General features: G+C 44.9%; 1 protein-coding gene across 1 annotated transcript in view; it reads left to right on the top strand.

Annotated features, from left to right (window-relative positions):
• Positions 1–14578, top strand: part of PSMD11 (proteasome 26S subunit, non-ATPase 11) — a 430446-nt gene that overhangs the window by 158172 nt on the left and 257696 nt on the right. The window contains exon 8 of the mRNA XM_069237974.1: positions 3892–3952. Within this exon, the coding sequence (XP_069094075.1) occupies positions 3892–3952 (61 nt within the window). The remainder of the gene's footprint in view (positions 1–3891; positions 3953–14578) is intronic.

The following is a 14578-nucleotide window of genomic DNA, read 5'->3' as shown; positions in this document are numbered from 1 at the left end:
ACGAGTTTTGTTGTGCCTTTAACTATGTAAAAGTGAGTTTGTTGAATAGTACACACCATTACCTGTATTACATCAAGGTACTCTAAAAATATAAAATCAGAATAATGGGTGAAACATAGCTAAGTGATTTGTTGAGGATTTCACAAAATGTGAGCCCAGGTTTCCCAATCACCCCCTTTGCACTTCAGACACTGATATTTCCTCCTCAATTTGACACAAAAAGGCAATGCCTTGGGCTGAGCTCTTTCAGGAATTAATACACATATTTATTATTGATGTCAGAGTATTAATATAACATGTTAAGTCAATCTGATACAAGTACAAAGATAAACATGAGGGAAGGACTCATTCTTAATGTTAATATCCCTGCCTTACCCTGAAGCTGAAAGTGCACTGATTTGAAGAGTGCCTTAACACTCTATGGAAGTCAGATACAAAATTTGGAAAAATAAAGATGGTTGCTGATCCCATAGTGTGCTCACAGTTCAAAAGCCATCAGCAGGAGACAGCCATTTGACTGCAGACAGAAAATGTTCAATCAGTAATATACGTGTAGTGATAGAATCTTAGATTAGATTTAGAAAGTCACCACTTTGTTGCCCAGACCTCCTGTAGCCTTTTCTATTTGTGGCAGTTGCACCCAAGACCAACAGGCTTGCCCCCTGCTAGGAAGGGTGAAGTGCTCCAACGAACAGGGAACACCGAGAACTCTTGGTGGGAGGAGTTGTGACCTCCTCCAGCAGGATCACTACCAGATGCTGGCCACATATGGTCCAGTTTTAAAGGTGCTACCAACTCAGTGAAGCACCATGGGGTGTGCCCAGAACTCCACATGGGATGAAGACCTGAGTCATCTTGGATTCAAGCAGCAAAGGATACTCTTGGGTTGTTTTTGGCTTTACCTCCAGGAAGTGATGTAAATAAGAAGTGTTGCCCTGTGGAACTGTTGCCGATTTGGCTACTGAGTCCTTCCCTCCCGCAAACACAAAGATAGAATATAAGTGGCACCCTGGCACTCCCTCCTCAGATCGCTACTGTACTGGAAAGAAGTCAGAAGCACTACTCTGCTGCTCCTTAGCCCCAGCAAAGAGTTTCTGTGAGCCCTCACCCTTCCTAACAGGGAAGAGCAGTATGTTGTCTTGGGTGGCAACTGGTGCAGATAAACAAGAGAGGATACTGAAGGTTTGAGCAACGAAGTGACAACTTTCTAAAATCATCTTTCTATTAAAGGATATATTAAATCCTATCTCAGCAAAGAGTTGTGTTTAATGTAATGATTAATTTGATACTTTGGTGTAATATTTTTGGTGGTTCCAAATGGAAGTTAGCATTTAGCGCCAATTGGTAGCCAATGGGATCTCCGGCATTGCTACAGTGAAAACCTAAATTTTGTGTTTTAACTGTCAGGCATGTTAATTACAGAATAAACATGTTGTAATTTTTACTATTAAGCTCCCTGCCTGGTGGTCTACCAAGTTCTTCCCTAGGGGTTGCGTATTAATATTAAAAAACAATGGTCTGACGTGCCAAAATGGTTTATTTTGCCTTCTCAAGTTGGCAGGCCTAAAGCTGCCTGACAAGATAGTGGTGGCACAATTAATGGCTGCAGTCCAATAGTGACATTTAACTTATAAGCCCTGAGTACCTCTTATACCATATACTAGGGACTTCTAAATAAGTAAAATGAGCCAATCTGGCGTTAGTAGTACATGTACTTTGGAGGTCAGAGCACATGGACTAGAGCCTGTATAGCAGTGCTCCGTGTACTATACCTTTCAAAAACTAGCAGTATCTGTCCAAAAATGTGTGTGGGGGGGTTATTGTACAAAAGGAAGTCCTTTCCAACCCTCCTGTTATACATCAGGACCACTAAAAGCTAAGGTGATCTGTGCCCCTCAACAACCAGCTACCCAAGAATGCTTCACCACTGCTGGACACTGAAGTGCCTTAGGAGACCGTAATGACCCTCATGAAGTGCCCTCAAAAGTGTTGGGCCTGTGATCAAAGTCAGAGTGGACTCTGGTCCCCCAATAGAAAGATTTACTTACCTGCAAGGAACCACTAAGACCACTGTAACTGGACAACTAGTTGACCGGTGGTGACTGGATCTGTACTGGACTCCATTTTTGCATAGTGGAAGATAGAGTTCTGAGGCCATGAGATGACCCCTGATGCTCGTGGATACAAGGGTGGCTCCAGGAACTCTCATCTCTCTTCAGCATCGTGAGCATCCTGTATCCCCAGCATCAGGACCACTTCTTTGCTGAACTGCAGTAAATGATAAAAATACGCAGAGGATCCAGAAGACTGGACGTGACCAGTATCTTTCTCCCTGGACCTAGGTGGTCAATGTGACTGACTTCCAAGCCATTGTGGCCTTTCCAAGACAAGATTGCTAGTTACACTGTCCTGTTGGTTCAGAACCTGGTAAGCCGATAACAACTATTTATTGTAGTTAAAAGAATTTACTTACCTTTGAAAAATCATATCTGTGATACCCTTCAATAGATTTCATTTTCTTATCAATTTAAATATAAGAATACACTATTCTTATAACTTGATGTCGGAATTTTACCTTTGTATTACTTTCTTATGGACTGTTTGCACTTTTTCCTTTGATTAAGCTGACTGTTGTGTGCACAGCTACTGAGGACTGGGCTAGTGTTTATTTTATTTTTTTAAAGAATCTTAACTGGACCTGAGAGAGATTGTGACATGACATGGTGAGGCCTCCGAATAACACCACATAATATTCAACTTGCCTACAGATCTATTCAGCAAGTGTTTGGAGAGGTAGCTGGTGTTTGAACTGTTACTGCATCATGTAGTGTGTTTTCAAGAAGTGTATCTTCAACTCTTTACTGAATTGGAGTAGGGTCCTGATTGATAAGGGAATATTGTTTTACATCTTGAATGCATAGATAGGAAATGCTTTTTGCCTTTTTTAATTTTTTTTATATTCATATTTTTTTCTCCAGTTGGATGTTTTGGCTGTAGGTGTGCCGAGAGTAACTAAAGATGGATAGCTGTCTACCAAACAGGAAGGGGTACAGGTTGTGATGTTCTTGTACATGATAACGCTAGTTTTGAAGCTTGTGTTGGCTGTAGAGTTCCATCAGAATAGGGTGATGTTTTTTCAGGCACTAGATAAGAAATACTGCGATTTGTAGGATTCCCATAAGGGGGCCTTTGTGAAGTCTGTTGGCCACAGCAGTACTAAATTCACTTCCTACTGAAAACTGTTTCACTATCTTCATTAGAGAACTGGTACCAGACCATCTTTGCTTTCCTAGCAATGTGTCCTTGAGGGTAAGGTTGGTGCCCAGGATGCAATCCCAAGTGACTTGGCACTGGGTGAAAGTTTGGGTTTGAAGCTATCAAGGTTTGTCATTGAGCCAGATTTGTTCTATTTTCAGTTTTGTTTTGTTCTTGGCACATAGGAAATCTTTGTTGGTGGGGGTTGAGCGTCGGGTAGGTGCTGGACATCTAGGTCTTGGTGAGGTTCCGGCAGTGTCTTAGGGGTTTGTGTCTGAAGTGGAGGAGACTTTCAAATATAGTTGTGTGTTGTCAGCCAGGGGACCCATGCAGAGGCTGACGATGACTGAGGACAGTGTGGAACTTTAAGAGATTCTTCAGGTGATAGTAATCTTCTGGTATCTGGAGATGCCCACATGAACAAGCAATTTTAAAAGCTTGGGCTTTTATTGCATTGCCCACCATCAACTTTTAGCTTCATTTTATTGAGTGGTATTTCTGTTTTATAAATGATAGTATATAACACCTAATCCTTATAGTGGAGAGTGCATCAATGCAGTATTCTATGTCAATACAGTGATAACTCTAGACACTGTCCATTCATTGGTGGTAAAATGTCAATTAAACTTTTTACAGCCCAGAGGATGTGCAAACGTTGGTGAGTGGAAAGCTTGCCCTCCGGTATGCTGGAAGACAGGTAAATCTCTTTTGAATGTATTTATGCATTCATATTTGTGGGGTCGAGGGTGAAACGTTACTAGCATTTGATAGTGTTGGTTCGTATTTTATTCCTTTGTATAAAATATGTACCTGTGATCTAAAATTAGAGATCACTTCTTTTTTCATATGCTGCTCTATTACTCCCATTTTGTTAGGTCTCTGCATTCTTGATACCTTCTCTCAGTCCATTTGTTTGATCCTCTGAAGTTTTTCACCACAATAACTGCTCGTTACTAGAAATATAACTTTTGAAATGGAAGTAATAGCACTACACATAAACATTGAACATACTGAAGATCTAAAGTTCACATCCGGCTCAGCTCAACCCTCCTCTCCCATTGAGTCATTTCATTCAACATTTCCATTTTCAGCAACAAACTATTGTCAAGATCAATGCACTTTTTAAACCAGTTTTATCTTCTGGTTTCCTGTTTTCTTTTAAAAAACATGCAATGAAACAAGTGGCCAGAATTAGCAATGCTGATATTGATAAGTTTTAGTAATGAAAAGTGACCAATATCTATCATCTGCCCAAATCTGATAGACCAGGCCTCTTAATATGTCCATGTGTCTTCAACTGGTGATCTGGACATATCATTTTAAATTGTTTGCAGCATCTACATGTTTAGCGGTTTATTCATAGAACCAAATCTTTACCATTTTTTCTGGCTACACCTACCCTCATTTCCTTTGTTTTTTTGTGCCTTGCCTGTGTTTTGGAAGAACTTTTCCACTCAAAGATGTATCCTTTGAGGCCAACGTCTTCTTAGAGCAGAAATTATGAATTATATTTGAGGATGTTAAGATCTCCCCACACACCCAACATCGCTATATGGGGTACAACTATTGCAACATTTAGTGGATGGATTGAGAATTATGGCTTGTTTTTGAAAGTTTTTATGATGTCAACCATAAGCTCACATACCCAAATATGCAACCACCACTTTCTAACCTCTCTTGTCTTGAAAGCAAGCTGGTTATGCTGTCAGCCCCATAGCAAAGAGTTTGGTGCTCTGAAATATACTGTTGCAATCTCAATTGTGAGAGTCTTGGGCTGGATTGTATGATTACTTCTGTGAGGTGCATCAAAGCCTTCTCCCAGTCCATGTCTTCAAGTGTCCAAATCAAATTTCCACTTTCTACTCATTCCTGCAGTATTGTGTACAATAAGGACATCAGGACCACACCGCAGGGAATTAATATAGGAACCAGGACTCCATCATTCTTGTATTGAGCAGAAGGTATTTTTAGGTACAATTAATAAGATACCGTTTTAAGTATTGATAAACCTTATGCTCAGCAGCCCGAGGGGGCAACATGTTTCGGCTACGAGTTTATTTTGAGTGAAATGTACTGAAACGTGCAAAACTGAACCACTGAGACACCTGCAATTTGAAAAGCACAACAGCCTGAATGTTTCATTTGCCTCACACATCCACACTGTTCCTCTGTGTAATATCACAGTTGATAAAACTATAATGCATGTTATAGAAATGGGCCACAGATACAAGTTGTAGTAAAAAAAAAAAAAAAAAAATGGAGGGAAAACAATGACAGATTGCAGCAGTTTTGAGGTACCCAGGATTAGGAGTTACTTTTCAACCTACATAGCAGACTTTGAATACCAAGTCTCAGTAATCTCTTTGATTCTGATTCAAGGCTGGAGTTCAAATCTACAGTGATTTTCCTGTGCCACCGGAGTAATAATCCTTCGATCCCCAAGGATTCCCTAATAGCTCATCACCATCCTTTTCTCCAGCTGATCTATACTGTTTTGAGTGTTAGATTTTAAATTCATGTTCAGATCTATATATCTGACGTTTTTTAATGTGTGCCATGCTATAGGCAGAGGTAAAGCTTTACCCTATTTAGCGGAGGCTTCTAACAACAGAGTCCTTATCTTAGAATTATCCCCGGCGTCAAACTAGGTCTGGAAATTTTTCAGGCATACCCCGGCATGCCTGTAGGTGGTGTTGGCTCCATGTTGGCAGTGTTGATGCCAGAAATTACAAATGTGGTCCCACCTCAGTGGGATGACATCCGTTCTTTACTTTCTGTACCAGATAGTGCAGGTCTGTGGAGAGCTACCCCTCAGTCACTTTTTGATTGGCTTTTTTAAAAACATTTTGTCAACATTTTTTACATAGTTTTTCTCCTACTGTGACAGGGATGTCTCCGAAAAAATCGGCTGGTTTTAAACCATATGACACCTGTTGCATACAGTTGTCTAGGACAGACCCCCCACCTAATCTGCCTATGGTGCCCTGAGAAAGATCATGACTCTAAGGCCTGTGAGGATTGCTGCACCATTCAAGCAAAGTGCTAAGGCTCCCTCAAACTCCCGTTCGCCCAATGTCAGACGGCCCTATGACGATAAAGATCCCAGTTGCGTCAAAAGGTCCCTATACCGCTTGCAGGCCGCACGACATTCGTCGCCCCTGTCCAAAATTGTCATCTGGTAAGCCTCACAGAAAGAAGAAACCTAACGTGGAAGAGGTCTTCGACATTTGTGTCCATCCAAATCTTTGAGATGAGGGATAGTCTGCACTCCCAGCCCTGCGCATTCGCGGAGCCCCGCTCAGGGTTGGCTCCACACTTCTCCGATTTTTGCTAGAGCAACCCCTGCCTAGCTACTTGATCTCTATGAGGCCATGCATCTCCTTTTTGGGTGGCCCCCTCCTTCTGGAACGCCATTGGGCCCCAGGGCTTCAGGAGGGTCCTCTACTGGATTCCCGTTGGTGGGTACGCCTTTGATACCAGTCTGGTCCCCATTCCTGTGCAGACTGTGCTGTTGTCGCCCATCGAGGACACCACCATCCTCAACCCTGACAGAGCCGGACTGGCATCTCGCTACACTGGTTTTGGCACCATCTGAAGCCAGGGTCTTTTGTATGACAGGCCTGGTACAGGAGATGAATGGGAAGGGTATGGTGACCTATTAGATGAACGAAAGACAGAGAGAGAAGGAGGTTGTCTAGCTGGGTCTTTCCTCCTTATGGCCCAAGTAACATAACACCATTTTGTAATGTGACCTGTTAAATGATACGGAGGACACCGGGTATGAGGATCTGGCAAAAGCCAGCGGGTTAAACCCCTAACCTGACACTGGTTTGGTCTCCCCTCCTACTGTGGCTACAGAGGAGGGGGGGCTCTTTTGATATGGTGGTGTATAAGGTGGCTGAGGACGACCTTTAGTTGCTCTCAGTGGCAGTCAAGACTAACATCTTGACGGAGGTGCTTCAGCTGGGGACTGCCCCCTCCGAAACCTTGCTCCTCTTTAATGAAGCCCTCACCAGTGTCCTCCTTGGGGCCTAGTCGAAGCTCAGCACAGGGGCTCCTTTTCACAGGGTGATTTCCAGCCACACCAGCCCGGCTCCAGGTGACTGCAGTTTACTCACCCAGCACCCCACTCTGGAGAGCTAGGTGGTCCAGGCCCCCACTTCCTGAATCAACCCTGGTGCATTCCCTTTCACTACACCGGATGGGAAATCCAAGAGGATGGATACCTTTGGTAAAAAAAAAAAAAAGAAACAATTCTCTTCTGCCAGCCTTGCAGTGCAGCTGGTGAACACTGCATTCCTCTTGGGCAATATTCCTACACAATCTGGGACTCGGTAGTTCAAGTGCTGACAATGGTTGTGAAAGAGGATCGAGCCATATGCGCTCAGGGTATTGCCAACAGGAGAGATGCAGCAAAATTTGCAATTCGTTGTGGTCTGGACATGACTGTCTTGCTGAGAAGAGCGATTTCTTTATCAGTGGCCCTTTGATGCCACTCCTGGCTGAGAACTACTGGCTTTTCCGGCGATGTCCAAGCATCACATATGGACATGCCCTTAGATGGCTCTTGTCTCTTTGAGAGAAGGCAGACTCCGAGCTAGAGCGCTTTAGGGGCTCCAGTGCTACATCCAGGTCTTTCAGTTCTCTATGGCCCCTCAGCCCCACCAGTCTGCCTTTCTCGGCCATAGAAGGGTTTTCCAACCATGTCCATATCCTCCCAGCCACCATGGCCAGCAAGCTTCCACACATTTTCATGGCAGAGGATGCGTTTTCCCCAGAAAACGTGTGGACAGGTAGCTAGCAGTTAGGTCATTCCACCACTTCCCCAGTCAGCCTCCAAGCTCCTTTAGCTTGCCCGTCAACCATCATGGGCACCCAGTGTGGGGCAGGAAACAGCAGGAGGCCAATAACATCAGACAGTTGTATACTACAGATTGTACAAAAGGGCTGCTCCCCTCCCCTTTGTGGCCTGCCCTCCACCCATGCCACTCTTGACGGAGGACCATCTTTTCCTACTCTGCCAGGAAGTGCTGGCGCTCTTGGCTAAGGGAACTGTAGAGAAGGTGCCAGCATCAGAAGTAGACTGTGGTTGCTATTGCTGCTACTTTCTGGTACCCAAGAAGTATGAAGGTCTCAGGCAGGAGAAATTCAAAATGCTCATGCTCGCTCACGTTGTCCTGACCTAGACCTGGGAGACTGGATGGTAGTGTTGGATTTACAGGAGGCATATTTTTGCATCCCTGTCACGACTGTCCACGGGCTTTACCTGGGTTCACTGTGGGCCAGGAGCACTTGCAGTTTGCAGTGCTTCCCTTCATCCTTACAGTGCCCCTCTGGTGTTCACCAAGGTGATGATGATGGTTGAAGCACACCTGCAGAGGTCTGGTGTTCCAGTCTTCACCTACATCGATTAGGTAGGCTCCCCAAGATGGTAGTCTCCCACCTCCAGACTACGCTGAACCTCCTGCACTCAATTGGGATCAGCGCCTTGAGACCTTCACAGGTGAGTAGTGTGCTTTACAAATCCCTGATTGATTGATTAACGTCCCAAAGTCACAACAGACGCTCCCTTTCATCTGAGCTCTTCTAGTTCTGTTTCGGGCTTCTCCTCCGGAATGGCGAGTCCAAGATATTCAGGCTTTGATAAAGATGTGTTCGATGGCATCTGTCGCTGTAGATACACATGGTATGCATGAGCTCGCCATCTGGTGTTGGGTCGGAGTGTTACAAGTTGTTTTTCTTCGAAGAAGTGTTTTCGAGTCACGGGGCCGAGTGACTCCACCTTCTGTGCTCATTGCGCATGGGCGTCGACTCCATCTTCGATTGTTTTCTTTCCGCCATCGGGTTCGGACGTGTTCCTGTCGCTCCGAGTTTCGGACCGGAAAGATAGCTGAAGACGGAAGATTTTCGACGGTATCGTTGCGATCCGGTTAGAGATAGACACATACGACGACGCGTTGAACATCGAAGCGCTTCGGTGCCCTTCGGGGTAGATTTCGGCACCCCGTCGGGGCCTAGTCGGCCCGACCGCGTGGAGGACAACGCCGATGGAACGGACCCCGTTTCGATTCTGCCCCGAATGCCACAACAAATATCCTTATACGGACCTACACTCGGTCTGTAATCTGTGCCTGTCACCCGAGCACAGCGAAGAATCCTGTGAGGCCTGTCGGGCGTTCCGGTCCCGAAAAACTCTGCGCGACCGTCGAGCGAGAAGACTGCAGATGGCGTCCACGCCAAAAGAGCGTCGACAGTTCGAGACAGAAGAGGAACAGGAGGAATCCTTTTCCATCCAGGATTCAGACTCCGACGAGCTACACTCTACAAGAACTGTGAGTAAGACGTCGAGATCAAACCTTAAAAAAGGAAAGAAGGCCCAGGGGACGCCACTGCCAACCGGCCATGGCTCCACCCAAATTCTCGGTGACCAACAATCGGCACCGAAAAAGGCCCATTCAGTGTCGAGATCGTCCGACTCCGGTCGAGACACCGGCACGCAGCCTCCTCGAGACCGAGAGAGTGCTAAACAGAAGCATCGACACCGAGAGTTCGGTGTCGACACGGATCGACGCCGAGACAGTGGCGCCGAAGACCATAGAGGCCCAGAATTTTCGGCACAGAAAAAGAGGAAGGTTACCTCGGAGCCGAAAAAACAATCGACAGGGTTTTCGGAGCCGAAAAAAGCGACATCAGACCCTGTTTCTGGCTCCTACACTGAAGAGCATTCTATGTCTTCTCAAATGAAGAAACATAGATTTGAACAAGAACTGCAATCCACTGACGTGGATCACACGCAAAAGCGTATCTTTATTCAGCAGGGGACTGGGAGGATCAGTACCCTTCCACCTGTCAAACGAAAGAGAACGCTTCAGTTTACTCCTCAGCAACAAACAGCACAAAAGGTAACACCTCCTCCCTCGCCTCCACCTGTAACTCCGGCTTCGCCAACTTACACCCCGTCACATTCGCCAGCTCACACCGCCATAAGCCACGATGACCAAGATCAGGATGCGTGGGACTTGTACGACGCACCAGTGTCTGATAACAGCCCAGACACATACCCAACTAGGCCATCACCACCGGAAGACAGCACAGCCTACTCACAAGTGGTGGCTAGAGCAGCACTATTCCATAATGTGGAACTACACTCGGAACAAGTAGAGGATGATTTTTTATTTAACACCCTCTCCTCAACCCACAGCTCCTACCAAAGCCTGCCGATGCTCCCAGGCATGCTACGCCATGCAAGGGACATTTTCAAGGAGCCAGTTAAAAGTAGGGCAGTGACGCCTAGGGTGGACAAAAAGTATAAGGCGCCTCCTACGGACCCCGTATTCATCACCTCTCAGCTGCCACCAGACTCTGTGGTGGTAGGGGCTGCCAGAAAACGGGCAAACTCACACACTTCTGGGGATGCACCTCCCCCAGATAAAGAAAGTAGGAAGTTCGATGCAGCCGGGAAGAGGGTTGCTGTCCAAGCAGCAAACCAGTGGCGCATCGCAAATTCACAAGCGCTGCTAGCGCGATACGACAGAGCCCACTGGGATGAGATGCAGCATCTCATTGAACATCTCCCAAAAGATCTGCAAAAAAGAGCAAAACAGGTTGTTGAGGAGGGTCAAAACATTTCCAACAATCAAATACGCTCCTCCATGGATGCAGCAGACACGGCCGCAAGAACCATTAATACGTCGGTTACCATCCGTAGGCACGCATGGCTCAGAACGTCTGGATTCAAGCCAGAAATTCAGCAGGCAGTGCTTAACATGCCAGTAAACGAGAAACTTCTGTTCGGTCCGGAGGTCGACACAGCCATAGAAAAGCTCAAGAAGGACACTGACACTGCCAAGGCCATGGGCGCACTCTACTCCCCGCAGAGCAGAGGATCTTATAACACCTTCCGCAAAACACCTTTTAGAGGAGGGTTTCGGGGTCAGGCCACACAAGCTAGCACCTCACAGTCCGCACCGCCCACCTACCAGGGACAGTACAGGGGAGGTTTTCGGGGCCAGTATAGAGGGGGGCAATTTCCTAGGAATAGAGGAAGATTTCAAAGCCCCAAAACCACTACCAACAAGCAGTGACTCACACGTCACTCACCCCTCCCACACAACACCAGTGGGGGGGAGGATACATCAATATTACGAAGCATGGGACAAAATAACTACAGACACATGGGTCCTAGCAATTATCCGACATGGATATTGCATAGAATTCATGCAATTCCCTCCAGACATACCACCAAAATCACAAAATTTATCAAAATACCATTCACAGCTTCTAGAGATAGAAGTTCAAGCACTACTGCAAAAAAATGCAATAGAATTAGTACCAAGCACACAAATAAACACAGGAGTTTATTCACTGTACTTCTTGATACCAAAAAAGGACGAAACACTGAGACCAATTCTAGACCTCAGGGTAGTAAACACATTCATCAAATCAGACCACTTTCACATGGTCACACTACAAGAAGTGTTACCATTGCTCAGAAAACACGACTACATGACAACCCTAGACCTCAAGGACGCATATTTCCATATACCAATACATCAATCACACAGGAAATATCTAAGGTTTGTATTCAAACGAATACATTACCAATTCAAAGTATTGCCTTTTGGTTTAACAACCGCTCCAAGAGTATTCACAAAATGCCTAGCAGTAGTCGCTGCACACATCAGAAGGCAGCAAATACATGTGTTCCCGTATCTAGACGACTGGCTAATCAAAACCAGTTCGCTCACACAATGCTCAAACCACACAAATCAAGTCATACAAACCCTCTACAATCTAGGGTTCACCGTCAACTTTGCAAAATCAAACATTCTGCCAAGCAAAGTACAGCAATATCTAGGAGCCATAATAGACACGACAAAAGGAGTAGCAACGCCAACTCCACAAAGGATCCACAATTTCAACAGGGTCATTCAACACATGTCTCCAAACCAAACAATACAAGCAAGAACAATACTACAGCTCCTAGGCATGATGTCCTCATGCATAGCCATTGTCCCAAACGCAAGACTGCACATGAGGCCCTTACAACAGTGCCTAGCCTCACAGTGGTCTCAAGCACAGGGTCACCTTCTAGATCTGGTGTTGCTAGACCGCCAAACTTACCTATCGCTTCTATGGTGGAACAGTATAAATTTAAACATAGGGCGGCCTTTCAAAGACCCAGTGCCACAGTACGTAATAACAACAGATGCTTCCATGACAGGGTGGGGAGCACATCTCAATCAACACAACATAAGAGGACAATGGAACATACATCAAACAAAACTGCATATAAATCATCTAGAATTATTAGCAGTTTTTCAAGCACTAAAAGCTTTCCAACCAATCATAACCCACAAATACATCCTTGTCAAAACAGACAACATGACAACGATGTATTATCTAAACAAACAAGGAGGAACACATTCAACGCAGTTAAGCTTGTTAGCTCAACAAATATGGAAGTGGGCAATCCACCATCAAATTGGTCTAATAGCACAGTTTATTCCGGGGATCCAGAATCAGCTGGCAGACAATCTCTCTCGAGATCACCAGCAAGTCCACGAATGGGAAATCCACCCACAAATTCTGAACACCTACTTCACACTCTGGGGAACACCACAAATAGACTTATTTGCAACAAAAGAGAACGCAAAATGCCAAAACTTCGCGTCCAGATACCCACACAAGCAATCCCAAGGCAATGCCCTATGGATGAACTGGTCAGGAATATTTGCTTACGCTTTTCCTCCTCTCCCTCTCCTTCCTTACCTAGTAAACAAATTGAGTCAAAACAAACTCAAACTCATTTTAATAGCACCAACGTGGGCAAGACAACCCTGGTACACAACACTGCTAGATCTGTCTGTAGTACCACACATCAAACTGCCCAACAAACCAGATCTGTTAACGCAACACAACCAACAGATCAGACACCCGGACCCAGCATCGCTGAATCTAGCAATCTGGCTCCTGAAATCCTAGAATTCGGACACTTACAACTTAGCCAAGAGTGTATGGAAGTCATAAAGCAGGCCAGAAGGCCATCCACTAGACACTGCTACGCAAGTAAGTGGAAAAGATTTGTTTGGTACTGCCATCATAATCAGATACAACCACTAGAGGCAACTCCAAAACATATAGTAAATTACTTGCTCCATTTACAAAAAGCAAAGCTAGCCTTCTCTTCTATTAAAATACATCTTGCAGCAATATCTGCATACCTGCAAACTACATATTCAACTTCCTTGTATAGGATACCAGTTATCAAAGCATTCATAGAAGGGCTTAAAAGAATTATACCACCAAGAACACCACCTGTTCCTTCATGGAACCTAAACGTGGTTCTAACAAGACTCATGGGCCCACCTTTCGAACCCATGCACTCTTGCGGAATACAATTCCTCACCTGGAAAGTTGCCTTTCTCATCGCCATTACATCTCTAAGAAGAGTAAGTGAAATTCAAGCGTTCACAACACAAGAGCCTTTTATACAAATACATAAAAATAAGGTCGTCCTACGACCTAATCCAAAATTTTTACCAAAAGTTATTTCTCCATTCCATCTAAATCAAACGGTAGAACTACCAGTATTCTTCCCACAGCCAGATTCTGTGGCTGAAAGAGCACTACATACATTAGATGTCAAAAGAGCATTAATGTACTACATTGACAGAACGAAGAACATCAGAAAAACTAAACAGCTATTTATTGCATTCCAAAAACCTCATGCAGGTAACCCAATATCAAAACAAGGTATAGCCAGATGGATAGTTAAATGCATCCAAATCTGCTACCTTAAAGCAAAAAGACAACTGCCCATTACTCCCAGGGCACATTCAACAAGGAAAAAAGGTGCTTCAATGGCCTTTTTAGGAAACATCCCAATGCAAGAAATATGTAAGGCAGCCACTTGGTCTACGCCTCACACATTCACCAAACACTACTGTATAGATGTGCTATCCGCACAACAAGCTACAGTAGGTCAAGCTGTATTAAGAACTCTATTTCAGACAACTTCTACTCCTACAGGCTAAACCACCGCTTATGGGGAACTAACTGCTTACTAGTCTATGCATACCATGTGTATCTACAGCGACAGATGCCATCGAACTGAAAATGTCACTTACCCAGTGTACATCTGTTCGTGGCATCAGTCGCTGAGATTCACATGGACCCACCCACCTCCCCGGAAGCCTGTAGCAGTTCAGAAGTTACCTTCAATCCTTTAATAGATACATACTTACATTTTTTCATTGCGCGGGCACTATTACTATAGTACAACTCCTACCTCACCCTCTGCGGGGAAAACAATCGAAGATGG

The sequence above is a fragment of the Pleurodeles waltl genome, chromosome 6 (assembly GCF_031143425.1).
Source record: "Pleurodeles waltl isolate 20211129_DDA chromosome 6, aPleWal1.hap1.20221129, whole genome shotgun sequence".
Lineage (NCBI taxonomy): Eukaryota > Metazoa > Chordata > Amphibia > Caudata > Salamandridae > Pleurodeles > Pleurodeles waltl.
Note: the sequence above shows the minus strand (reverse complement) of the source record. Positions and strands in the feature narration are given on the sequence as shown.